Consider the following 26,060-nt stretch of genomic DNA (forward strand, 5'->3'; position numbering starts at 1 on the left):
TAGCCTAGACTATGTATTTTGTTTATATACTTAAGTACCCTAATTACAAGCCTCCTTCAAAAGAGAAAGTTGTAAAAATACAGCTGGTTGATATGCAAATATTGTTCATCAGCTTTTCCCAGTTCTCACATGTAATTGTATTTTTACTGAAAAAATAGAACTTGGTAACTGTATTGCTTTCACTTTAGTATTGTAATATAATCTGGATGGATGATAATGAGTATAGCATGAAACCTTAGGTAGCTACTGAGAAAGAAAAACAGGTATTGAGGCAGGTGTATCTTTTTAAATATATCTTGATATTTATGATAAATACCCTAGATCTTAGAAATGAAGTATGGTGGAGGCCAGGATATCCTGGGAATAGAAACTTCCTGGCTCTTCTCTGAATGTTCTGCTATCTTGAATGCCACAAAGAACATTTCAAGAAAAAGGTCATATGCTTTGCATTTTCCCATGTCTTATGACTTCATTTTCTAAAGTTCTAAGTTTTAAAAGTTCTGTAATTTTAACAAGTGTGACACTCCCCACTTTCACATCTGAGTTCACATAGTTGTCCTACCACCTTAACTTCATGGTGTAAATGACTTATATTTAAATAATGCTTTTTTATTCTAGGCCTACTGTGAGTTGTTTCAACAGGATCCTGTTACCTGACCAGGCCGGCATGGGGTGCTTACAAATCATTTCTACCTTGCTGTACAGCTTTCAGATCTATTTTCTGGGCCTCTGAGGTTACTGTTACAGAATTTCTTTTCCTTAGCTTGTGTCTCCATAAGAGTCTGAGTGAATGAGATGAATGCTTCCCTGTTAAAAGCTGGACTCTTACTAGCTTTACATTCACTCTCAAGATTAAGATATGCATAAATTGCCTTCACAGAGCCAACATCTTCTCCAGAGACAGTAAAACTGCATTTTTTAAAATGCATTTGAGTTGCTTACCAGCACGGTTAGGCCCCTCTGCAATAATGTGAATTTAGATCAATTTACAATTCACTGAAAGTAGTTGTGTCCTTTTTTGATTAGTTCATACCTGAACTCTCCAGATTCTAACAAATAATCCAGTTAGTTTATATATATGTATATCTCCAACTCTTTGCAACCCCATGGACTGTGGCCCACCAGGCTCTTCTGTCAATGGAATTTTCCAGGCAAGAATACTAGAATGGGTTGCTATTCCCTCTCCAGGGGATCTTCTTGGCCCAGGGATCAAACCCGAGTCTCCTGCATTGAAGGCAGATTATTTACCATCTGAGCTGCCAGGGAAGCCCTGACATAGTGGCATAGTGGGGCTATAACACACACACGTAACAGACACACACACAACACACGCACACACATAACACACACACACACAACACACACACCCTTGTCAAATCCTGGCAAATGAACCTGGTTATCTGGCCTATTAAACATACAATAATTTTAAGTTGAATAGTCATCAAAAGCTCATGTTTGTCATGCTATTTGTCAAGTGAAAAATGACAAGTGTTAAGTGTAATAACAAGTGTCAAATGAAAAATGTCAAGTGTAATCAGTGAAGGGGGAGAAGATTTCTAGTGACTTTCTATTTCATTCAGTTCTCCCCACAATCAGAAGTCACCCAGCTGCTTTTTAACTTTTCTAATTATGTTTACACCTCTGTCTTCCTATAAGAATTCTTTGGCTAAAAAGTCTTTCTTTTCTGAGAATAGATGAGTTATCCTTTAAATAACCATTTAAAAACAAGCAGGATTTCTAAATGTGTGCTTAGAGCATTGCCAAAAGACTTTTGGATATCCATACATAGAAATATAATGCAGCGGTTATTGCCTAATATTTTCACACAGGACTGGATTCTGACAGTGACAGAATAAAAAAATTCACGTAAAAATTCAACTACAAAATGCTGCACTCCAGTTGACCTTTCTTTCACGCATGCTTCCATTTGGAATACTCTATCCACATTATTGGCTTTAAGGAGCATAAATTCAATACCCTCACTGGCCAGGAAAACCAGCTACCCTCATCTTTTGAAAGTAAACCATAAAAATGAGAGATGTTCTTCCTTGACATCCACTATTCATGGAATAAGAATTCTAGCTGTGAGATGGATCAAGTCAATAGACATCATTGACCTATGCCCTATGTAAAGAACCATTCTTCTCTGGCAACCAGAAAATCTTTAAGGTTACAGAGAAATTAGTCTGCTTCCTAAAGCACTGGGACTCTTTTTTGAGTTATGAGGATCCATTTACTTTCAGAAGTGAATATTTTTCTATTCAAATCATTTAAGGAACTTAGGATGGATATGCCTGCATTGACAAACATGCAAAAAAAAAAAGATAATTAGTTTTTACTTATTTGAAGTTCATTTCACTGCCACAAAAGTAGATCTTATCAGCTATTTTGTAGAACAAAAGAATAAAATGGGGAAGGAAAGGAGTTGAAATGTTGGAAGGTGAATAGGAGAGGAAAAGAAAGATATTAGGTCAATTGTCATGTTTCTTAGAGGGATGAATGGAAATCATAGACCAGCTGAACTGTGAAGGACACTGGTAGAGCCAAAACAGATATACCATAAGAATTATTAATATGATCAGGGTGTTGAAGAGACCTCTGTTCTCAGATTTTGCTTTCCCTCTCCTGCTCTGCTTTCTGTAAATCGAAGTCTTGTGGTCTATTGGAATGCTTCATTATTACGATACTGATTTTTTTTTTTTCCTAGTGATATGTTGGCAGATTCTGTCCTTGTAAATTGGGATATTTACATGGTCCAAAGCTTGGAGATACTGACTGTTTGTTAATTTATTCCACCCTGTAGTCCTGGGGCTGGATAGAGAGATTGGAAACTTTGAAGTGGGTAAGGAATTTGATGCCCTCCTGATCAACCCCAAAGCATCTGACTCTCCCATTGACCTGTTTTATGGAGATTTTGTTGGTGAGATTTCTGAGGTATGTGAAAGCATTTCTTTCTTGAACTAGTCATAACAACTTCCCTATAGGAAAAAAAAAAAAGAAACTGAAACAGTTTAATGGAATGGAGGAGACTCTTATAAGGGAAGCTAGATCCTCTTATTATAATTTCATGACAATAATGGTATAAATAAACACTTCTATTTTGAATATATTTGTATATTTGAAGGTACTTGACTCTAAGAAAACATAATATAGTTACCACTTATTGAACACACTTTCATACATCATTTTTGTTTAATTATCAGAAGTATTATGAGAGGAACATGCTATTAATATTACCATGTGGTTTATGGGGCAGTGAGACTTAAGGAAGGTTAAATGATTTCCTAAGAATTCATGGCTAGTAATTAATTGACAGAGTTTGGATTCCATTCCAGGACTTTCTGATTTTGGGGGTGTTGGTTCTTGATCACAATGCTACATTGACTCTCTTATTTATAAGAAAGTGAGTTTCATTACTTTGTCCCTCTTATCATGTTTTTGTATGTATATAAAATAAACTGGTTCTTCTTATTTTAATAATAATTCTTTATGAGATAGTTTTTCTTAAAATTTAACTATTGCCATTTAAAAATTGATCCACTTATGAGAATAAGTGTGATATTAAATGTAACATGAAGTTTTTGGAAGAAAAGTGCTAGATTATTTGAAGTTAATAGCATTAGTTATTTTTATATTACTTAATCTTTTACTTTTTATTGATTGAGTGAATTTCCTGGAATATTAGAGTTTCTGGGAATAGGGTTCAGTCCCATTCATCCAGGCATTTTTGTCTTACACACCTCTTAAAATATTTAAATTATTATATTAAATTATTTAATTTATGTTAACACTTTCCCTCTGAAGATTTCAAGGTTATATATAGAACTTTCAGGCATTGGAAAACATTTGTTAATAATCAGCACTTTTATTTTTTTAGGCAAAAGACCATTTCTTTTTCATTAATAAAAGTAGATTTTGGGGTGTTCATTGGATACCAGCTTAAGTTAGACAGTGACTATTAGCCATAGAAGCTAGTTCCAGTGAGTAGAGTTATGTACTTTTGGCCATAGTTTAGCATTTTGACTTGGAATACTGGATTGTTGGTGACAAATAATTTCTTCCCCTTTACCCAGCTCTGTTATTGGAATAGACAGACACCAGTGTGTCCATTTCTGGACTAAGTTCCAGCCAGGCTAATGTACACAAAAGAGGGAATTACAGTACCTGTCAGATGGATGGATTATGTACCTTATCTCAAGACCGTTTTAGGGCTTAAATTAAAAATATTTTCACTGTAACTCCATGATATGGAATGCAAGACTAAAGAAATTCACATGTGGAACTGCAAACAGATAGTGATAATCAAGATAGCATCTTTTACGTAAATATATAAATAAGTTTGGGCATTGAAATGTACAACATTTTTCTCCTCTGTGGGCTATATATATATATTTATAAAAGAAAAAGAGTCTGTGTTTAGGAAAAAATAAAAATAGATTTTTGCCATCGAGAAATAAGTCTATATTTCTGGGTTTTGTCAACCACAATTTATTGTTAATTTGCTTTTCTAAGTGCAGAAAATACTTTTTTATTATTATCTTTATTTTTCATTTTAGGCTGTTATCCAGAAGTTCCTATATCTAGGTAGGTATATATGTCTCTATGCTAAATAAAATCTTTTGTCTCTTGGTATGCTCTCTACATATATTATACCATATGTTAAGCATTATGTGTGATCATTTGCTTAGACTTATTGTTTTTAGCATTCCTTAGCACTGAGCCCATTTATGGTACAATATTTAAAGGTTCATTTGAAATGAGCATGCTCTTTGAGAACATAGTATTAAACCCTAAACTTGAGGAATGGCAGGCAGGACGAGATCATCCTATACTTCCTCCTACACTTGTTCGGACCCTTCAGTCTGTCCCACCACATTGTGTTTGTGATAAGTATGTGGTGGAGTCTTTCCATGCGTGCCTTTTTAACATGTTGTTGTTTAGTTGCTAAGTCGTGTCCAACTTTTTTGTGACCCCATGGAATGTAGGCCACCAGGCTCCTCTGTCCATGGGATTTCCCAGACAAGAATACTGCAGTGGGTTGCCATTTCCTTCTCCAGGGGATCTTCCCGACCCAGGGATCAAAGCCATTGCATTGGCAGGTGGATTCTTTGCCACTGAGCCACCGGGGAAGCCAGTTTTTTGTTTTTTGTTTTTTTTTTAAACATACTCGCATTCAGTTCTATTCACTGAGAGAGAGAGAAGTAAACAGGACAGAAGACTTTATTCTTCCTCTCACGCCATTGAGTGACCTCTGAGTTCTGAGTGAATTTGGAGTGGGAGAGACACATGTGGTACTTCTTGTGAAGCTCAATTATTGCAAGCCCTTCATCTCACCATGCTGGGTATTCTTCTGGGGCGTAAAGATAAGTATTTCCTTTACAACTGGGGCTGGAAATGGAAACCACTCATTCTAGCTAAAAGGACAGTGATGGAGGGTCGATTCAACTTTACGTGAATTCTGTTTTAGGCATGTATTTCAGGCTCTAATCCTCAGATTAGATGCTGCATTTTCGGTTGATCATATCTCCCCGTTCAGGTTATAAACAATGATTCCTGATGTTTCTTTCAGGAGATGACCGAAATATTGAGGAGGTGTATGTGGGCGGAAAGCAGGTGGTTCCCTTTTCAAGCTCAGTGTAAGGCCCTCAGCGTCTACAAGTTTTCCTGGGGTAACGCAGTTCTGTACCTTCTCATGCCCAGGTGGAGTTAGGAAGTCAAAAAACAGTACCTTGTTCTTGGGGTGACTATCTCCCTCTGTGTCCAGTTACAGTATTCGCTTGACAAATCTTTGGAAGGAAGTTGTGCTAATTCTCAGCTCTGGTTGGGAGGATTAAAAATTTCTCCTTTTAGAACTGTTTAAGGTTTACTTTAAAGCTCAAACATAAGGGAATGTTATTACTGGTAGTGTTCTTATTATGGGATTTAAATAAAATCTATTTCACATTTGGAAATATGGAGAAAAAAAGGATATTCCTATAAGGTTAGATAGTTTCAGCTAGTAAATGTGAAAACTGGAAAACAGAAAATGAACCAGTGAGTATATTTTTACAAGGGAGAAAAAGTTAAGACTATGAAAAACATTGGAAAATCACTTCGGATTGTGTTTGAAAATTGTATACTGAGCATACTAATTTAAAAAAGTGAATCTGTTGAATTTCAAAATGTGTTTCTAGATTGACCTTGTGTTCTGGAAATTTGCACTTAATGGCATTTGCATTTCAGAGACGTGTTATTGTTGTGCTTTGCCTTCTTAGGGGATGAAATGTCAGAAATCGAATGCCACATGCTGTCTTAATATAGTTCTGTGCTTAAATGTTTGACAGAAGTTGGTTATTAAAGATTTAATGTCTCTTGGGAATATTATTCACATAACTACATAGCATAAATAGCTGTACTTTTGTGTACTTTAAAATACCTTAGAGTATAACTGTGTGATGCTATTATTGCTTCAGTTTTATCAGAAGAGAAACAAATTCCATACTGCACTGTTGTGTAGATTGATGTCTTCATAAATTGGGGCAAGTTTTGGGCATCCAGGAGGTGTCAGTACTAAAAGGAAGGGTTTCATTGTGATGACCTGTCCTCCCAAAGAACTATTCCATAGTTGTTGGGAATTTCATACTCATGTCAATCTGCTAGAACTTTAAAATGAAGGACAAATCCTATTAGATAAATATTATTAAAAATCTTTAAACCCTGCATATTGAAATTACTCTACTTTCAATTTTATCTTGCCTTTTTAATTCCTAATAATTTTCAAGACATTAGAATTCTAGGATGATGAAAAATATTTAGATGTCCCACTAATGTTTATATTAATTAGTACTTAATCTGTACTAGACATCTAGAAACAGCAAACAAATAGTGTTTTTATGCTTCCTAATATAGTGTGCTTTCCTATAACCTAGAATTAAAAACAAATTATGACTTTATGGTGATATCCCTAAGAAATATTGATATTTAAATGCTATATTTAATGTTATTTAAATGCTATATTTTTCTCATTTAGCTCCAAACCCTATAAACCAACAAGAAAAAGGAGATTTTCTTAATATATGATAACACTCATACCTAGGGCTTAGAGCTGACTTCTATTATCACCTAATAGTAGAGAACTATATGTAATATTGCTAACTCCATATCTACAGAATGAAGAAGATTTCTTCTCTGGTACTATAAATTTTATTCTTATACAGTTATGCTAATTCAGTAGTCATCTGCTCAGTCTCCAGCCCCTCATCCCTGGGGAAACACTTCCACACTTGTGTATACACTACACGTAAAGACAGAACAAATTTTGGTTTTATAGAGTTTGTGTTGTGAGGTATTAACTCAGTAAAAACCCAGTTTCCAGTCTCAGTCTTTCCAGAATTTCTAGCTACAAAGCCATGTCAAAGATGCCCCACCAAACCTCATTCCATTTCTCTCTAGTGCTGGCAGGTGTTTTCTGCTCTATCTCCTCAGTCCCTGCCAAAGGAACTTGGTTACCCTAGTGTCTAACCCACATGAGTGGGCAAAGGAATTTGGATGATGTGCAAGATGCGCTAATCAGCAGAAGCTGTTCTTAGCCTTGGAAAGATCCTACCCTTTACCTTCCCGAAGGATGTACATTTTGATGCTGAACATCAGTTTTCATTTAGATTTAGCTCTCATGTGCAGTAAATGTAAGCATAGCATCAGAAGCAGGAAGAACGGCCATATACAACCAGCCTGTCAAATGTTAACTTTAGCCCTGCTAATATATTAGGACCTGCATTTCTTTTCTAGTAAAAATAGAATGTGTTAAAATTTGAGCTCCCTGCACCACGTACGTGTTTTACTTCCCCAAGTACAGTATTCGCGAATGTTGCATATGCTTTTTGTTAATGCAGGCATTAGACATACACATGCCCAGATGTTTTGCACTTTGAAATGTTGCCTTTGCTCAGTGTGGGTTGACTTTCGAATTGCAGAGAGGCAGTATTCCAAGTCAATTCTGTTTGTCACTTTATTTTGAATATTTTGCTCTCAGACAGCAAAGGAAGGATTAAAACATCTTCACAGCCCCCTCACCCTACTCTGCACTATTTGCCTCAGGTTTGATGAGATTTTTAATACAATATACTTTAACAGGTAAAAATGTATTCGATAGTAGAGGCTATCATACATTCAAAAATATTTTTGCAACCAGAACACAAAAGCAGGCTCATTAGCCAATGTAAATTTAATTTTCAAAAGAGAGTAAAATGTAGGATTAGAACAGAAAAGGTTGTCCTTGTAATTATAAACTAAGACCAAAAAAACTCTGTCTCCTTATTTATTAGCCCAGCTTCTTCTGATTTAATTGCTGAAGGTTTTAGAATCCAAGAGAATATCTTGGAATAAGCTTCCTTCATGCTAGAAGGAGGTCTTTCTAAATTAATATTATGATCATTGAACCCCATTGGATCTCTTTTTATTTCTGTGAGGATTCTGCATGGTCAAGGAAGGAAGTTGATGGGAAACACCCCTGTTATACTTAGTTGATCTGAGGTGTGGTCTTGAATATCCCTGTCTGCAGCTACCACTGAGATCTCAGCAGGGAAACAATGGCTGTGAGATCCAGCAAAGAATTTTAAATCTTTACTCCCTTCCAGACTCCTCCTGTTTTTCATTTTTTCACCTCACAGCCAGGCATATGGAAAGCTTTAAAAGCTAGCTAGAAGGCCCGTTGTATCAGTTCTACCCTGTGCTTGCTATTCACGGAAGATATTCAGAGCTGGATGCTCCTGTAGCCAACTGGACAGAGGTGATGATGCAAGCAATCACATGTTTGCTTGTTTGTTTTTTAAAAGTGTTCTGAGTTAGTAAAAGGTAGACTAAAAAATGTGTCATGGGCAGTGTCTTGAAGTAATTTTCAAATTGGTGGACTGTAAATTTTTAAGGTTTTTTTCTTTGCAATTTCAGATCTATTTAGCCACTGTAGGTATGACTTTGGACCCTGACACTTTAATATCTCTCAAGCATGGGGAGAAATGCAGAAATGAACTGACAAATGTTAGAAACCCTGGCATTTGTCTCCTGCATGTTTTCACTCTCAGCCCCTCCTTCCTTCCCCTCCTACAGTCCTGAGTGTGAGAGATCAGAGGTGAGGGGTTAATTTGTAAATCTGCTCCAAACTGAGTGAAATGTAACAGTGAAATTGGCCTGTTCAAAAGCTGAACAGGCCAACCATGACACTAAATGTAAATCCCAAGATGGTTTCCACAGTCCACAGGATTCAAGTGACTTGAACCATAGATGATATATGGTATTGATTGACCTGTTCACTTCCTACTCAAAAGTCTGGCAGAAAGCATTTTCTTAAAATTGAAAACTACTTTACATTGTATTAAACTTCTGATCACTGCTCTTAAGAATATATACATGTATGTATTCATGGGAACATTTTCCCTCAACATTTATATGATTTGTTCATTGTTCCTGTGCTAAGTGATCTCTTTCCGCTTCAAACAAAAATAAATGAGGTTCTGTGTTTATATGTTTCTGTTGTTGTGAGTTCTGTCAGTTTGATAGAAGCGAGATTCATTTTACAACGTTGTTCTCCTTTTAACATGAATTTTAAGAGATTGAAAGGGGTCAACTGTATGGTGATGGATGGAAACTAAAATTTGGTAAGCATGTTGTATACAGAGATAGAAATATAATGCTGTAAACATGAAACATATAATACTATAAACCAATACTATCACAATAAAAGAAATATCATAAACTGTAGAAAAAATAGAATATTTAGCTGTGGGCCAACATGTGTCTTCTATCCTATAATAGTCACCATACATAGGTTTTTAAAAATTAAGCTGAGCTATAATGTTCATCCCTTTAGATTCAGATTAGTATTGCCTTTGATTTAAGCATAGTTGATATTTCATATGACTGGAATCTACCACAAAAAATACTCTACATCCGAAGACATAAAGATGAAACCACATGAGACAATGGGAGGGGTGTACTTTGCAATGTAATTAAATCTCATACTACCTGGGTGGGTGACCCACAAACTAGAGACTAATTACATCACATTCTCCCACAGAGCTGAGAGCTCTGAGTTCCACATCAGGCTCCCCAGTCTAGGGGTCTGGCATTGGATGGAGGAGCCTTTAGTGGATCTGGCTTTGAAGGCCAGTGGGGCTTGATTGTAGGAGCTCCACAGGACAGGGGTGGGGGATGGTGGGAAACAGGGCCTCCACTTCTAGAGGGTGCCCACAAGCTCTCACGCACACCAGCACACAGAGCAAAAGCAGTTGACTTCTTAGGAGCCTGGACCAGACTTATCTGCTGGTCTTGGAGGGTCTCTTGTGGAGTTGGGAGGAAGGTGACTGTGGATCTGTCTGGGGTCATAAAACCTGGTGGCGGAAATATTGTTGGATGTACACTACTTAAAGAGAGTACACCTACTCTTCCAGGAGGCAGACATATTGCTTGCATCATTAGCACAAAAACCTGCCCTCACCCAATGACCTGTAGGCTCCAGGGCTGGGGCACCTCAGGCCAAAGAGCCATTAGGGCAGAAACATAGACCCATGAGCAGACAGGCTGCCTAAAGACTTCTTGAGCCCACAGTCATCTCTAGACATGCCCCTTGACATGGCCCTGCCCATCAAAGGGCCAGATTGAGCCCCTCCCACCAGGAAGCCTGCACAAGCCTCTAGACCAGCCTCACCCACTAAGGGGCAGATACCAGAAGCAAGAAAACTATGATCCTGCAGCCTGCAGAACTGACTACACAAACACATCAGAACCTACCCTGAGACCCTGATCCCTGGCCTTTGGGTGATGAGAGGAGACTGTACTTCTGGGAGGGACACATAAGACATCCCTTACAGAAAGCCACTTCTCCAAGGTCAGGACACATAACTAAGCTACTATACACATAAAGCACAAATAAAAATTCAAACAAAAGAGATGGCAAAGGAATATGTTTCAGGTGAAGGAACAAGATAAAACCCTAAAACAGTAACTAAGTAAACTGCAAATAGGCAATCTACTTGAGAAAGAGTTCACAGTAGAGAACTCTTTACTTTTGATTGTAAAGACAATCAAAAACTCAGGAAAAGAATTGAAGCACATAGCAAGAAGTTACAAGAAGTTTTTTTTTAACAAAGAGAAAATATAAAGAACAACCAGAGTTGAAGAATACAGTAACTGAAATGACAAATACACTTGAAGCAATCAATAGCAGAATAAATGAGGCAGAAGGAAGGACCAGAAAGCTGGAAGACAGTAATGGAAATCACTGCTGTCGAACAGAATAAAGGAAAAAGGACTGAAAAGGAATGAAACAGTTTAAGGGACCTCTGAGACAACATCAAATACACCAACATTTTCATTATAGGGGTCCCAGAAGCAGAAGAAGGAGAGAAAGGACCTGAGGAAATATTTGAAGAGATAATAGCTGAAAAATTCCCTAACATGGAAAAGGAAACAGTCACCTAAGTCCAGGAGCACAGAGTCCCATACAGGATTAACCCAAGGAGGAACACGCCAAGACACACAGTAATCAAATGGACAAGAGGATAAAGAGCAAATATTAAAAGCAAAAAAGGAAAAGCAACAAATAACATACAAAGGAAACCCCATATGATTATCAGCTGGTTTTTCAGCAGGAACTCTGCAGGCCAGAAGGTAGTGGCATGATATTTTTTAAAATGATGAAAGGGGGAAACCTACACACAAGGATACTCTACCCAGCAAGGCTCTTGTTCAGATTTGACAGGGAAATCAAAAGCTTTACAGACAAGCAAAAGCTAAAAGAATTCAGCACCACCAAATCAGCTTCACAGCAAACGGTAAAGGCAGGAAAGAAAAGTCCACAACTAGAAACAAGAAAATTATGAAACTACTAGAGCTCGAGAAGGGAATGGCTATCCACTCTAGTATTCTTGGGACTTCCCTAATGGCTCAGATGGTAAAGAATCTACCTACAATGGAAGGAAGACCTGGGTTCAGTCCCTGGGTCAGGAAGATACCCTAGAGAAGGGAATGGCTACCCACTCCAGTATTCTTGCCTGGAGAATCCCATGGACAGAGGAGCATGGCAGGGCTACAGTCCATGGGCTTGCAGAGAGTCAGACACAACTGAGCAACTTTCACTTTTCAGAAACAAGAAACTTACAAAACTACTAGAGCTCATCAATGAATTCAGTTACAGGATAAATAAGGTTACAGACACAAAAGTAATACACAGAAATCTGTTGCATTTCTCTACACTAACAACAAAAGATCAGAAAGAGAAATGAAGGAAATAAATCTCATTTACCAATGCATCAAAAAGAGTATTTAGGAATACATCTCCCTAAGGAATCAAAAGACATGTCCTCTGAATACTGTAAGATGCTGATGAAAGAAATCAAAGAAAAACAGAGCTGAAGGAATTGGGCTCCCTGACTTCAAACTATGCTATAAAGCTACAGTAATAAAAACAGTTTGGTAGGACTTCCCTGGTGGTCCAGTGGCTAAGACTCCATTCCAATGCAGGGGACTCAAATTCACTTCTTATTCAGGGAACTAGATCTCACATGCTGCAACTAAGAGTTCAAATGCCCCAACCAAAGATCCCACATGTTGCAACTAAAGAACCTATATGCCACAGTGAAGACTGAAGCTTCCGCATGCCACAACTAAGACCCAGTACAGCCAAATAAAAAAATTAATTAAAAAAAACACAGCACGGTACTGGCACAAAAACAGAAATCAATGAACAGGATGGAAAGCCCAGAAATAAACCAGGCACCCTATGGTAAATTAATCAATGACAAAGGAAGCAAAAATACAGAATGAAGAAAAGACAGTCTCTTCAGTTAGTGTTGCTGGGAAACTGAATATCTATAAGTAAAAGATTGAAGTTAGAACCTTCTGTAACATCAGACACAAAAATAAGCTCAAAATGGATTAAAGACCTAAATGTAAGACTGGATACTATAGAACCATTAGAGGAAAACACAGGCAAAACACTCTTTAACATAAATATTACAGCAATATCTTTTTTGAATCTACCTCCTAGAGTAATGAAAATCATTAAAAAATAGAAACTAATTAAACTGTAAAGCTTTTGCACAGCAAAGGAAACCATAAACAAAATGAAAAGACAACCCACCGGATGGGAGAAAATATTTGCAAATGATATGACTGACAGGGATTAATTTCCAAAATATACAAACAGCTCATGTATCTCAATTAAAAAAAAAACCAAACAATCCAGTCAAAAAATGGGCTGCTGCTGCTAAGTCACTTCAGTCGTGTCCGACTCTGTGCAACCCCATAGATGGCAGCCTACCAGGCTCCCCCGTCCCTGGGATTCTCCAGGCAAGAACACTGGAGTGGGTTGCCATTTCCTTCTCCAATGCATGAAAGTGAAAAGTGAAAGTGAAGTCGCTCAGTCATGTCCGACCCTCAACGACCCTATGGACTGCAGCCTTCCAGGCTCCTCTGTCCATGGGATTTTCCAGGCAAGAGTCCTGGAGTGGGGTGCCATTGCCTTCTCCTCAGAAAATGGGCACAAGATCTAAACAGATATTTCTCTAAAGAAGATATATACATCACCAAAAAGCACATGCAAAGATGCTCAACATCACTAATTATTAGAGAAATGCAAATAAAAACTACAATGATGTATCACCTCATACCAGTCAGAATGGCCATCACCAAAAAATTATTTATTTATATCATCTAGAATCAGAAGGTATAAGTATTTTATTTTGATTGAAATAAAAAGCCCACTATACTAAACCATAATTGAGAGAGGTTTGACATGACTGGATGAAGACATTTGAAATAATAAAGATCATTTCTATCTGCTATGAGATTTATTAGAAATCTATAAAAGTTACTTAATATTTATATCAAGTTTTCATTGGTTTCAAAAACAGTGCAACCCCCCCAAACAAAAGACCTAAATAACAACACCCCCAGCTAAATTTAGTAATATTTTTATTAATTCAATCCTGAATTTTCTGGTTATTTTAGGGGAGTTGACATTTTACAACTGTTTGTTTCTTTTGTAACTTTTCTTAGCCCTTATTTTGCTTAAGATATTCTTTGCTATTTAAATATTTCTAAATTTTATGCAGTCAAGTCTTCACTTATGAAAAAAAAAATTGGACATGTTCTCCTGCCAGCAGGTGGCCATTGCTGTACTGTCCCACACAAAAGGTGACAGTCGTCTCCTCCACACAGGATGCTCTCCTGTGACTCCGCCTCGCCACCATCACAGACAGTTGGCCAAGTATTTGTATTTGATTCAAGCTCGATCCAAAGATCTCTTCCTAGAATTGCAGGTCTCGAACCCAGGTCTCCCGCATTGCACGTGGATTCTTTACCAGCTGAACCACAAGGGAAGCTCCTAGAATTATAATTCAAGACTTAAATAAACCAAGTGGGTTTAACTAGATTATTTTCAGAGGCTGAGTATATACTTCCACTTGGGAGTGGCTGTGTAAAGCCATCAGTGAGCCAGATGAGTAGGCAGATTCAGTCTATAAAGAGATACTGTAGAACAGGGCAGACCTGTGCAGAGAAGCCAAGAGACTGTGGCCCCATAGGAGGGCAGCTATGTTGGCCTCTTGATGACTTGTTTTCACCCTCAGCTGAGGCTCCCAAAGGGCCTGTGTGTACCTGTTATGGGTCTCATAAAATTCCTTACATTTATTCTATTAAATCCTATTTGGCTTTATTTACTTATTTCTGGTAATCACACAACTCTTGAATAAAGACTTGTCCGCCATATTAAAATGGAATTTTAAAATTCCTTCTCAGGCAGCTGTCATCCTAGCAAACATTACCTAAGGCTACTATGGGAGTTGAGGGGTAAGAGGTATCAGGGGTTCCTTACACCCTTCTGACAACAAGTTAAGAGGTAAAAGTCTTCACACGTGAGGTGAAACAAGCTTCTGTTACAATTAGTTGATCTGGTTACCCTTTTAATATTGTTTATGTTTTCACTAAATACCTATGAATAATCCTCTGCACTTAAATGGCTGCCACCTCCTGCCTGCTTCTCAGTTACATGCCAATAGGAGCTGAATGTCTCTAATGATTTACAAGAGGAGGGAACAAACAAGTGACTTACGGAGTGGACTCTGCAGTCTTTGATAGGACAGCACCAGTTTTCCAGAGGTGGGACACCCCAACTAGATTACTTCCCACTCTGAGGAGGAACAGGTTTTCCTGACTTCCTCTCCTGCTGCTGCTGCTGCTAAGTCGCTTCAGGCATGTCCGACTGTGCGACCCCATAGACGGCAGCCCACCAGGCTCCCCCGTCCCTGGGATTCTCCAGGCAAGAACACCAGAGTGGGCTGCCATTTCCTTCTCCTACTTTTCTTTTAAAGGTGACAAGTAAAACTAAGATTGAGATAATAACAATAGCAAACAGTGTGCACTTTGTCAGGAAGGAATAAACTTTCCTCTAGTCTCCGAGGTTCTTCTGGCTGACCTAACAATTAAATTGACATGAAGAGACAGGTGGCACAGTGCTCAAGAACTCATCTGCCAGTGCAGGAGACGCATGAGACGTGGGTTCCATCCCTTGGTCAGGAAGATCCTCTGGAGTAGGAAATGCTACCCTGCTCCAGTATTGCCTGAAAAATCCCAGGGACAGAGAAGCCTGGAGGGCTACAGTCCACAGGGTCCATAGAGTCAGACAAGACTGAGAGACTGACCATATTGCAAGACAGGTTAACAGGAGAAAATCAAACAAAATGTTCAATAACATGTAAACATGGGAGAGAGCCAAAAAAAACTGAGTAACTTGCCAAAATGCAAGAATATATATGATTAGTTCAAACTGGCCTCTTGGTACAAGGTACAAATTGGTCTTTTTCAAGTACAAGTTGAGACGACAAGCAATCCAAGAAGATGGAGAAAAATGTTTAACCAGTGCACCACCTAGTGGCCAAAACTTGAACAGTTTGCTCTGTGAAACAAGGTCTCCCTCCAAAAGGGTCAAGTTGCAGAAGAAAAAAGAGGCTAAATTAATTTTATCTTGATATCCAGAAAAATATAAATTCATAATTTTAATAAAATAATAAAACAAGACAAGAAAATTTAGAGTATTATTTTTCTAGCAGGAAGTTGGAATTTTTTACTGTACAAGGAAATTAACAAATAATCTCTTAGGTTGAACCCAGACTCTATAATAGACCCCACATAAAATTATATTCTTGATAGATATCAATGTAATTTAGTTACTGTCCTTAATAAAGGCAATTGCATAAGGCAAAAAATATGATATCCAAAATGGCTTGTTGAATGAATTTGGTACTTAGAAGATACAAGGCAAAGATGTGTCCATCGGAAAGGAATCTTACTTGTGGAAATACTGCAAAATGATGAATTTCCATGGGCATACTAAAGCTGGCTCAGAAGCAGGAATGCAGTACAAACTGTTCTACACATTCACCATAATAAAATTCACCAGCACTGCTTAGAGTTTGGTCAGTTACTTTAGATGCATGGTTCAAACCGTAAAATTTGTTCTGGCTTATGCAAACCAATTACCAGTTAAAGGTATCAACCCGTCTACTAGGGTTAGATAGTCAAATGAAATCATCATCTGAGAAACGGGGAATGGTGCTTGTGATGGTCCCAACAAGGATATTAAGAGTCAAGTCTTAGAATCTCAGATTTGGAGGGAAACTTTAAAGATCATCTTGTTTGGCCAGCTAGCTGGAGCCTGAATCCCTTCTTTAACATCTCCAACCATGGAGATCCAACTTTGTGTAAGCCCGGAGAGTGATGGGGAGCTCAAGACTACATCTCAAAGCTCTTTCTATTCTTGGACCTCCAAGTTGGAAAATCTTTTCTTGAACAGAGAAAACCTTGCAACCGCTTGGCCTACCCCATCCCACTGTGAGAGGGTTAACAGGTAGGAAGGCCAGAGGTCCCCAAGTGGTACGAGGAAATATACTATGCAGACTTTTTTTTTCCTCTACACAAAATTTCAAGGAAAAAAAAGTCTACCTCTTGCAGTTTTTATTTCCTCCTGCCGCTTGGGGACCTCTGGCCTTCCTACCCGTTAACCCTTTCAATTGTTAACCCTTATAAAAACAAGTCTACCCAATCTGCATGTGACAATCTTCACATATTTGAGGATATCTACTATGTCCCCCTGAAGCACTTTTTTTGTCCAGATGAAGCAGCCTCAGTATTTTATATTCCACTGTTCTTCATCTTTTCATCATCAAGACCACCTCTCTCTGGGGGAGAATGGATACATGTATATATATGACTGAGTCCCTCCACTGTTCACCTGAAACTATCACATCATTGTTAATCAGTTATGTGCTGTGCTTAGTTGCTCAGTCGTGTCTGACTCTTTACGACCCCATGGACTGTAGCCCGCCAGGCTCCTCTATCCATGGGGATTCTCCAGGCAAGAAGAATGGAGTGGGTTGCCACATCCTCCTCCAGGGGATCTTCCCAGCCCTGGGATCAAACCCAGGTTTCCTGCATTTCAGGCAGATTCTTTACCGTCTGAGACACCAGGAAAGCCCAATAATTCTGGAGTGGGTAACCTATCCTTTCTCCAGGGAAATTTCCCAACCCAGGAACCAGGTCTCCTGCAATGTAGGTAGATTCTTTACCAGCTGAGCTACCAGGGAAGCCCATTAATCAGCTATACCCCAATACAAAATAACAAGTTAAAAAAAAAAAAAAAGATATTCTCCTCTCCCTGAACAACATCCAGATAGTCCATTACCCCCTTTAAATACGTTGCCATAAATTAAAGGTAGGTTTTTAAACTTGAGTGGCCCAGCAAAGAAAGATACAAATATCAAATCCTTCATTCTGGACCAATATCCCTCAAAGTATGTTTCCTTAGAATACAGGCCCTGGGAGATGCCTCAGGAAAAAGAACATTTCTGTGGCCAAATAAACTTGGGAAATACCACAACCTTTATCCATGCCCCCCTTCCCCTAAAGATTTACTATTTATAATAGCACGTTACTGATTTTGAGGAGTTCTTCAACATGGTTGGAAGGTGATTCTGTGACCTAATTTTGTTTACCTTTGTATTACACATTATTTATGAAACTTTTAGGCCACAGAACCATCTTCCAGACATTTTTCTGCATAAGATGCCTACTAATATTCCACTAATATTTAAGGACTTTTTGAAAAAAAAATTTAGATACAAGACTTTAATCTATTTTTGGTATTAAACCACATGACACTATAGGTACAAACTGAGCTTTATTATCTACCTAAACTTTTAATTCTCTTTCACACTGCTCTGTTAGGTCCTATGTCCTCTTATCATCCTCTTATCACTGGAGTTTCAGACCCAACTACTGAACTTTTCCTTAACCGCTACTGAACTGCATGGTGTTAGTCAGTTCATATCTTTAACTTAGTCTTTAGAACAAGAATTTACATGCATACCAGCTTTGTGCCATCTTCAAATTGATGAGCCTGCTTCCTTTCATCCATAGCAGGCAGTCACCATGCCTTATTTCATCTTTGCAACATTATTAGGTGATGATACCTCAAAAGTGATGGTAATTGAGAGTCAGGCAATATTAATCCTATTTATAGAAAAAAAAATCAGGTGGCCAAGCTAGTGTCCAAAGCTAGATGTTAATGAACCATGCCCCCCGGTATTCACGCCTCTTATATACTGAGTCTGGGCTAGACCTTTGTCTTACTTTGATCAACAGAATGCAGTAGACGTGATGCTGTGCTGGTTCTGGGCCTAAGCCTTAAGGAAGCCTGGAAACTTCTGCTTTTGTGCTTTGGGAGAGCTCTAAGTCACAATTTAAGATGTATGGCTGAAGAAATTTATTAAGGAAACAATTTGGAATGACCACATGCAGATGCAGTCCTGAGATTACATGAAGACAGGAGAGAGGGAGACAGTTTTTCCAGCATCCCAGTTAATGCCATACATGTGAGCAAACCACCTTGGTTATTCTAGCCTAAGAGAGCCTCCAGATGGCCACAGTCAGTCCCAGATGCCATCACACGGAATAGGAGAACTCCCCAGCTAAGCTTTATTAACCCACAGACTCAAGAGAGAAAATAAAACAGCGGTTGTTTTAAGCCATTCTATTTGAGGATTTTTTCTTACAGTCTAATCGACAACTCAAACTGGCAGAGTAGTAAGTACAGTTATGGCAGTTATCAATTTATTGCCTGTCAACCTCAAATTCATCCTTTGTTGCCTAATCTTTGAAAATTCAACTGACCCTTTAAACGTTTTTCTTCTGGCAGTTGACACAATATTAAGTTTCACTGGTAGAGAGTGCTGGAGGCCATTCTAAGAGGAACGCCAAGGAACACAGCTTTCCCCACAACTGGGCGTCAGTTATTTTCTCTAGCTTTTGACTCAGGCTGAGGTGACATGGCTAGGAGCCCCTGACAGTGCAGACCCACATCCCAGCCTGGGCTGCTTCCCACAGGCCTTCCTCAGCCCCACAGCCTATGTTGTTGTTTAGTCGCCACGTCATGTCTGACTCTTGCATGGACTGTAGCCCTCCAGGCTCTTCTGTCCATGGAATTCTCCAGGCAAGAATACTGGAGTGGGTTGCCATTTCCTGTATATATACACACACATGCACGCATATATATGCATATACATACATACACATACATGCTGTGAATATTTGCTTACTTCAAGGAAGGAAGATTAGAGGGCAGACAGGTTCAGTTCAGTTCAATTCAGTCGCTCAGTCGTGTCCGACTCTTTGTGACCTCATGAATTGCAACACACCAGGCCTCCCTGTCCATCACCAACTCCCGGAGTTCATTCAGACTCTCGTCCATTGAGTCAGTGATGCCATCCAGACATCTCATCCTCTGTCGTCCCCTTCTCCTCCTGCCCCTAATCCCTCCCAGCATCAAAGTCTTTTCCAGTGAGTCAACTCTTCCCATGAGGTGGCCAAAGCACTGGAGTTTCAGCTTTAGCATCATTCCTTCCAAAGAAATCCCAGGGCTGATCTCCTTCAGAATGGACTGGTTGGATCTCCTTGCAGTCCAAGGGACTCTCAAGTGTCTTCTCCAACACCACAGTTCAAAAGCATCAATTCCTCGGCGCTCAGCCTTCTTCACAGAACTCTCACATCCATACATGACTACTGGAAAAACCATAGCCTTAACTAGATGGACCTTAGTCGGCAAAGTAATGTCTCTGCTTTTGAATATGCTATCTAGGTTGCTCATAACTTTCCTTCCAAGGAGTAAGTGTCTTTTAATTTCATGGCTGTAGTCACCATCTGCAGTGATTTTGGAGCCCCCCCAAATAAAGTCTGACACTGTTTCCACTGTTTCCCCATCTATTTCCCATGAAGTGATGGGACCAGATGCCATGATCTTTGTTTTCTGAATGTTGAGTTTTAAGCCAACTTTTTGACTCTCCTCTTTCACTTTCATCAAAAGGCTTTTTAGTTCCTCTTCACTTTCTGCCATAAGGGTGGTATCATCTGCATATCTGAGGTTATTGATATTTCTCCCAGCAATCTTGATTCCAGCTGTGTTTCTTCCAGTCCAGTGTTTCTCATGATGTACTCTGCATAGAAGTTAAATAAGCAGGGTGACAATATAAAGCCTTGATGTACTCCTTTTCCTATTTGGAACCAGTCTGTTGTTCCATGTCCAGTTCTAACTGTTGCTTCCTGACCTGCATACAGATTTCTCAAGAGGCAGGTCAGGTGATTCTGGTATTCCCATCTCTCTCAGAATTTTCCACAGATTATTGTGATCCACACAGTCAAAGGCTTTGGCATAGTCAATAAAGCAGAAATAGCAGACAGGTTAGTTACTGAATTATATTTTATATACTTCTATACTGTTTGAATTGCTGGCAGGTAACAGCGAACACTCTTGGTTGGGGCTTCAAACTGATCCAAAATTTCACACTATCTCTTTGGCTTGTTACTGACACACATTTCTGTACATTTTTGTTTTGATGATCACATATAAGCTGTTCATTAGAGATCATACACAAATCCACATTCTATTACTAAATTAAATATACATAATCGTCCACACATACTAATTTAACAAAGACAATGCAGAGTGATACTTCCTAACGTGTCTGATATGTTCCCTGGGAGGGAGGAACAGTTAGGATAGCTAGAACCAAGGGTCTTTTGCCCAAGCTGTACTCTTGCCTGGAAAACCCCATGGACGGAGGAGCCTGGTAGGCTGCAGTCCATGGTGTCGCTAAGAGTTGGACACGACTGAGCAACTTCGCTTTCACTTAAGCAAGTCATAGTTAAAAATCCTAACATTTCAATTGTCTAAGTTGGGCATGATTTACTATTGTCATTTGGGTCAAACTGTTTAGCTGATAGTGAATGTGACTGATGTCCTCCTGTGTAAGAAACTGGCACAATCACAGTGATGCGAATGAGGTGGAATCGGAAAGTATGCTGCGTGCAAGAATGCAAATCGGAGTACATCAGATGCTTCATTCAGTTGGGATATAACCCAGTGTTCAACCAAGAAAATGAATAAAGCATATTAAACTGATCTGCCTTTGTGAATTTTAAAGTATATGACAAGCTCTGCATATATCTCAAGTGTCATTAATGGGCCACTCAGTCCAATTAAAAGAGTTTCACAGGCATCTTGCTGTGACAATAACTGAAAACAATGTCAACTATCTGCTTTCCTAAAATGACTATATCTTAAGGTCAATAAAAATGTTTTCACATTTGCTAATTCACTTTTTTTTTTTCTGTCCATGAACATAATAGGTTGATACATACAGTCAGGCCTTTGTATCAAGGATATAGAACCCCAGAGATAGAGGGGGCCACCTGCGCTGGCCATTTTATATAAGGAACTTGAGCATCCACAGTTTTGGTATCTGTGGGGATCTTAGAACCAATACCTTTAGATACAAGAGATGACTGTATATTATTTACTTATTGCAATGAAAACTGCTCATTATTATTTAGAGACTTGATTATCTTAGAGAGGATTTGTCTTTGAGGGGAAAAAAAAAGAAATGCACCTGATCTGTGTTTTAAGGCTTTGAGGACAGATGTGGGTTTGCCTAGAGATGTAGACATTTACAACTTCTTGATCAAAAAGAGGCTATGTCATTGGTATTGATCAGGATTCCCTGTTATAAACAACAGAAACTGACCTGAGCTAATTTAAGGGTAGCTGTTTAAAAATTCATCATGAAGAACCAGGCTGAGAAATCAGGCCTTATCCAATGTCTCACTGGCTGGAACCACAACCAAATGGGAACGGTCTGTCCAGGGCCCTGATGACAGCACTTTCAGTGGACACTGCCAATGCTGAACACCACTGGGTGCTGTTGCCATTGTGGAATGCCAGCAAGCTGAATGATTCTACCTGCCCTTCTGCCGGGTTCCTGGGCATCTGATGGGCCAGGTCATGTCACGTGCTCCTTCCTCTCTAAGGGGCATAAGTCAGAAGACTTCATCCTGAATTTCCTCAGTGAAGCTGGGGTACACCACGCTGAATGGGGGATTCCTGCAAATAACACAGGGGTTGGCTGTGATGACAGTCTGGATAAAGTCAAAACTGCCTACAATAGTTCTCTCTACAGTGTAGGCAAGTACAGACTACAGGTCCCACTATAGTTCTTCTTATCTCCCAGAGCAATGTTTTTTTTTCCTCACATCGAATGCACTGCCTCAGCTCCTTCTTCCTTCTGAAGCCCCAGAACTCCTGATCTGCCGGTAATTTTACTCTCCACCCTGAAACTACCATTTCCTTCCATTTTATGTTAGATCTTTCTTCCAAGGTCGTGAGAGACAATACTTACTGGTGTTTAAAAAAGGATGAACAGAAGTGCAAGGAGGCGGAGGCAGAAGGTCATCTGCCCAGGACTGTCCTTGTTCTCACTGTCAGAGCTGCAGCAGGAATGATGTATGTTCTGATATCCATGGTCAGAAATTGAATGCATGGGTAATACAGATGGACCAAAGGTGAGCTCTGCATACTGTCTCTGAGTTTACTTCTTCACAGCAGCTTAAGTCTATTAGCCCAAAGTCCACCATCACCAAATTCAAATATTTATACATCCAATTGCTTTAAATATAGGCCAACTAAGGATGGGGACAAGATGCTGGAGCAGAAGGATGTGAGCTCACTTCTTCTTACAAAAACACCAAATCACAACTAACTGCTGAAAACCACTGATAAAAAGAAAGAAACACTGGAACCTACCAAAACAGATATTCAACATCTAAAGACAAAGAAGCCACAATGAGATGGCAGGAGGGGTGCAATCACATTACAAATTCCCAAACCTGCTGGGTGGACAACCTACAAACTGGAAAAGAATTGTACCACAGAAATTCTCCCATGGGAGTAAAAATTCTGAACCCTAGGTCAGGTTCTCCAACCTGATGGTCTGGCAATGGGAGGAGGAGACGCAAGAGAATCTGGCTTTGAAAGCCAGGAGGGTTTGACTGCAGGACTTCCACAGGATTGGGGGAAACAGAAACTCTACTCCTGGATGGCACACAGAAGGTCTCATGCACACCAGGATCCAGGGGAAAAAAGCAATGACCTCATAAAAGCCTGGGCCAGGTATACCTACTAGTTTTGGAGGGTCTCCTGCAGAGGTGGGGAGTGGCTGCGGCTCACTGTGGGTACAAAGACACTAGTGGGGGCAGTTCTGAGAAGTATTTCACTGGATTAAGCCCTCCTGAAAGCCACCATTTTCTCATCCAGACCTCCTCACCCAAAAGCCTGTAGGCTCCAGTGCTGGGACACCTCAGGCCAAACAACCAACAGGATGAGAACAGAGCTTACCCAACTGCAGGCAGGCTGCTTAAAGTCTTTCTGAGCACACAGCTGCCTGGTAAACACAACCTTTGTCATGGCCCTGCCCACCAGAGGGAAAAGATTCAGCTCCACCCACTAGAGGGAAGGAAACAGAACCTCCCACTAGGGACCCCACACAAGCCTCTTAGACAGCTTCATCCACCAGGAGGCAGATAGCAGAAGCAAGAACCTAAATGTGAAAAGAACTTGGATACATGTATACTTCTTGGGTTCCAAAATCACTGCAGACAGTGACTAGAGCTATCAAATTAAAAGATGCTTGCTCCTTGGAAGGAAAGCCTTAACCAACCTGGACAGCATATTAAAAAGCATAGCTATCACTTTGCCAACAAAGGTCCATATAGTCAAAGCTATGGTTTTTCCAGTAATCATGTATGGATATGAGAGTTGGACCATAAAGAAGGTTGCACGCTGAAGAACTGATGCCTTTGAATTGAGGTGCTGGAGAAGACTCTTGAGAGTCCCTTGGACTGCAAGGAGGTCAAACCAGTCAATCTTAAAGAAAATCAATGCTGAATATTCATTGGAATATTCAACAAATGAGTCTGAAATGCAGTATTTGAGTACAATCTCAAAGATGACAGAATGATCTTGGTTCATTTCCAAGGCAAATTATTTAACATTATAGTAATTGAAATCTATGCCCCAACCTCTAATGCTGAAGAAGCTGAAGTTGAACATTTCTATGATATAAGACCTCCTAGAACTAACAACAACAAAAAAGACGTCTTTTCCATCATAGGGGGCTGGAATGCAAAAGTCGGAAGTCAAGAGATACCTGGAGTTATAGGAAAGTTTGGCATTGGAGTGCAAAATGAAGCAGGGCAAAGGCCAACAGAGTTTTAACAAGAGAAGGTACTGGTTATCATAAATACCCTCTTCCAACAACACAAGAGATGACTCTAAACATGGACATCACCAGATGGTCAATACTGAAATCTGATGAATATATTCTTTGCAACCAGAGATGGGGAAGTTCTATACAGTCAGCAAAAACAAGACCTGGAGCTGACTGTGGCTCAGCTCATGAGCTCCTTATTGCAAAATTCAGACTTCAGTTGAAGAAAGTAGGGAAAACAACTAGGCCATTCAGCTATGACCTAAATCAAATCCCTTATGATTATATGGTAGAAGTGACAAATAGATTCAAGGGATTAGATCTGAAAGACAGAGTATCTGAGAACTATGGACAGAAGTTCATAAAATTGTATAGGAGGTGGTGACCAAAACCATCCTAAAGAAAAAGAAATGTGAGAAGGCAAAATGGCTGTCTGAGGAAGCCTTACAAATAGCTGAGAAAAGAAGAGAAGCAAAAGGCAAAGGAGAAAGGGAAAGATGTATCCAATGGAATGCAGAGTTTCAACGAATGGCAAGGAGAGATAAAAAGCCTTCCTAAGTGATCAGTGCAAAGAAATAGAGGAAAACAACAGACTGAGAAAGACTAGAGATCTCTTCAAGAAAATTAGAGATACCAAGGGAACATTTCATGCAAAGATGGGCACAATAAAGTTCAAGAAATGGTAAAGAGTTCACAGAAGCAGAAGATATTAAGAAGAGGTGGCAAGTATACACAAAAGAACTGTACAAAAAAAGATCTTAGTGACCTGGATAACCATGATGGTGTGATCACTCACATAGAGCCAGACATCCTGGAGTATGAAGTCAAGTGGGCTTAGAGCATTACTACCACCAAAGCTAGTGGAGGTGATGGAATTCCAGCTGAGCTATTTAAAATCCTAAAAGACAATGCTGTTAAAGTGCTGCACTCAATATGTCAGCAAATTTGGAAAACTCAGCAGTGGCCACGGAACTGGAAAAGGTCAGTTTTCATTCCAATCTCAAAGAAGGGAAATGCCAAAGAATATACAAACTACTTCACAATTGCACTCATTTCAACATGCTTGCAAGGTAATGCTCAAAATCCTTCAAGCTAGGTTTCAACAGTATGTGAACCAAGAACCTCCAGATGTACAAGCCAGATTTAGAAAAGACAGAGGAACCAGAGATCAAATTGCCAACATCTGTTGGGTCACAGAAAAAGCAAAAGAATTTCAGAAAAACATCTACTTCTGCTTCATTGACTACGCTAAAGCCTTTGACTATGTGGATCATAAGAAACTGTGGAAAATTCTTAAAGTGATGGGAATACCAGACCACCTTACTTGCCTCCTGAGAAACCTGTATGCAGGTCAAGAAGCAATAGTTTAGAATCGGACATGGAACAACGGACTGATTCAAAATTGGGAAAGAAGTACATCAAGGATGTATATTCTTA

At 39.4% G+C, this 26,060-nt stretch overlaps 1 protein-coding gene and 1 long non-coding RNA gene across 7 annotated transcripts in view; one reads left to right on the top strand and one right to left on the bottom strand.

The window, feature by feature from the left end:
- GDA (guanine deaminase) overlaps positions 1 to 9,497 on the top strand; it is a 135,618-nt gene extending 126,121 nt beyond the window's left edge. Inside the window, exons 12-14 of the mRNA XM_005683751.3 lie at positions 2,804 to 2,934; positions 4,557 to 4,584; positions 5,570 to 9,497. Of these exons, the coding sequence (XP_005683808.1) occupies positions 2,804 to 2,934; positions 4,557 to 4,584; positions 5,570 to 5,640 (230 nt within the window). The 3' untranslated portion in view covers positions 5,641 to 9,497. The remainder of the gene's footprint in view (positions 1 to 2,803; positions 2,935 to 4,556; positions 4,585 to 5,569) is intronic.
- The window catches only part of LOC102170604, a 254,976-nt gene that overhangs the window by 186,665 nt on the left and 42,251 nt on the right, over positions 1 to 26,060 (bottom strand). The window contains exon 3 of one of the 6 annotated variants that reach the window (XR_001295976.2): positions 20,732 to 22,462. The exons of the other annotated variants lie outside the window; for them this stretch is intronic. This is a non-coding gene — a long non-coding RNA (uncharacterized LOC102170604). Of the gene's footprint in view, positions 1 to 20,731; positions 22,463 to 26,060 lie in introns of those variants that run through there. 6 annotated transcript variants of the gene reach the window in all.

Source organism: Capra hircus, chromosome 8, assembly GCF_001704415.2.
Source record: "Capra hircus breed San Clemente chromosome 8, ASM170441v1, whole genome shotgun sequence".
NCBI lineage: Eukaryota > Metazoa > Chordata > Mammalia > Artiodactyla > Bovidae > Capra > Capra hircus.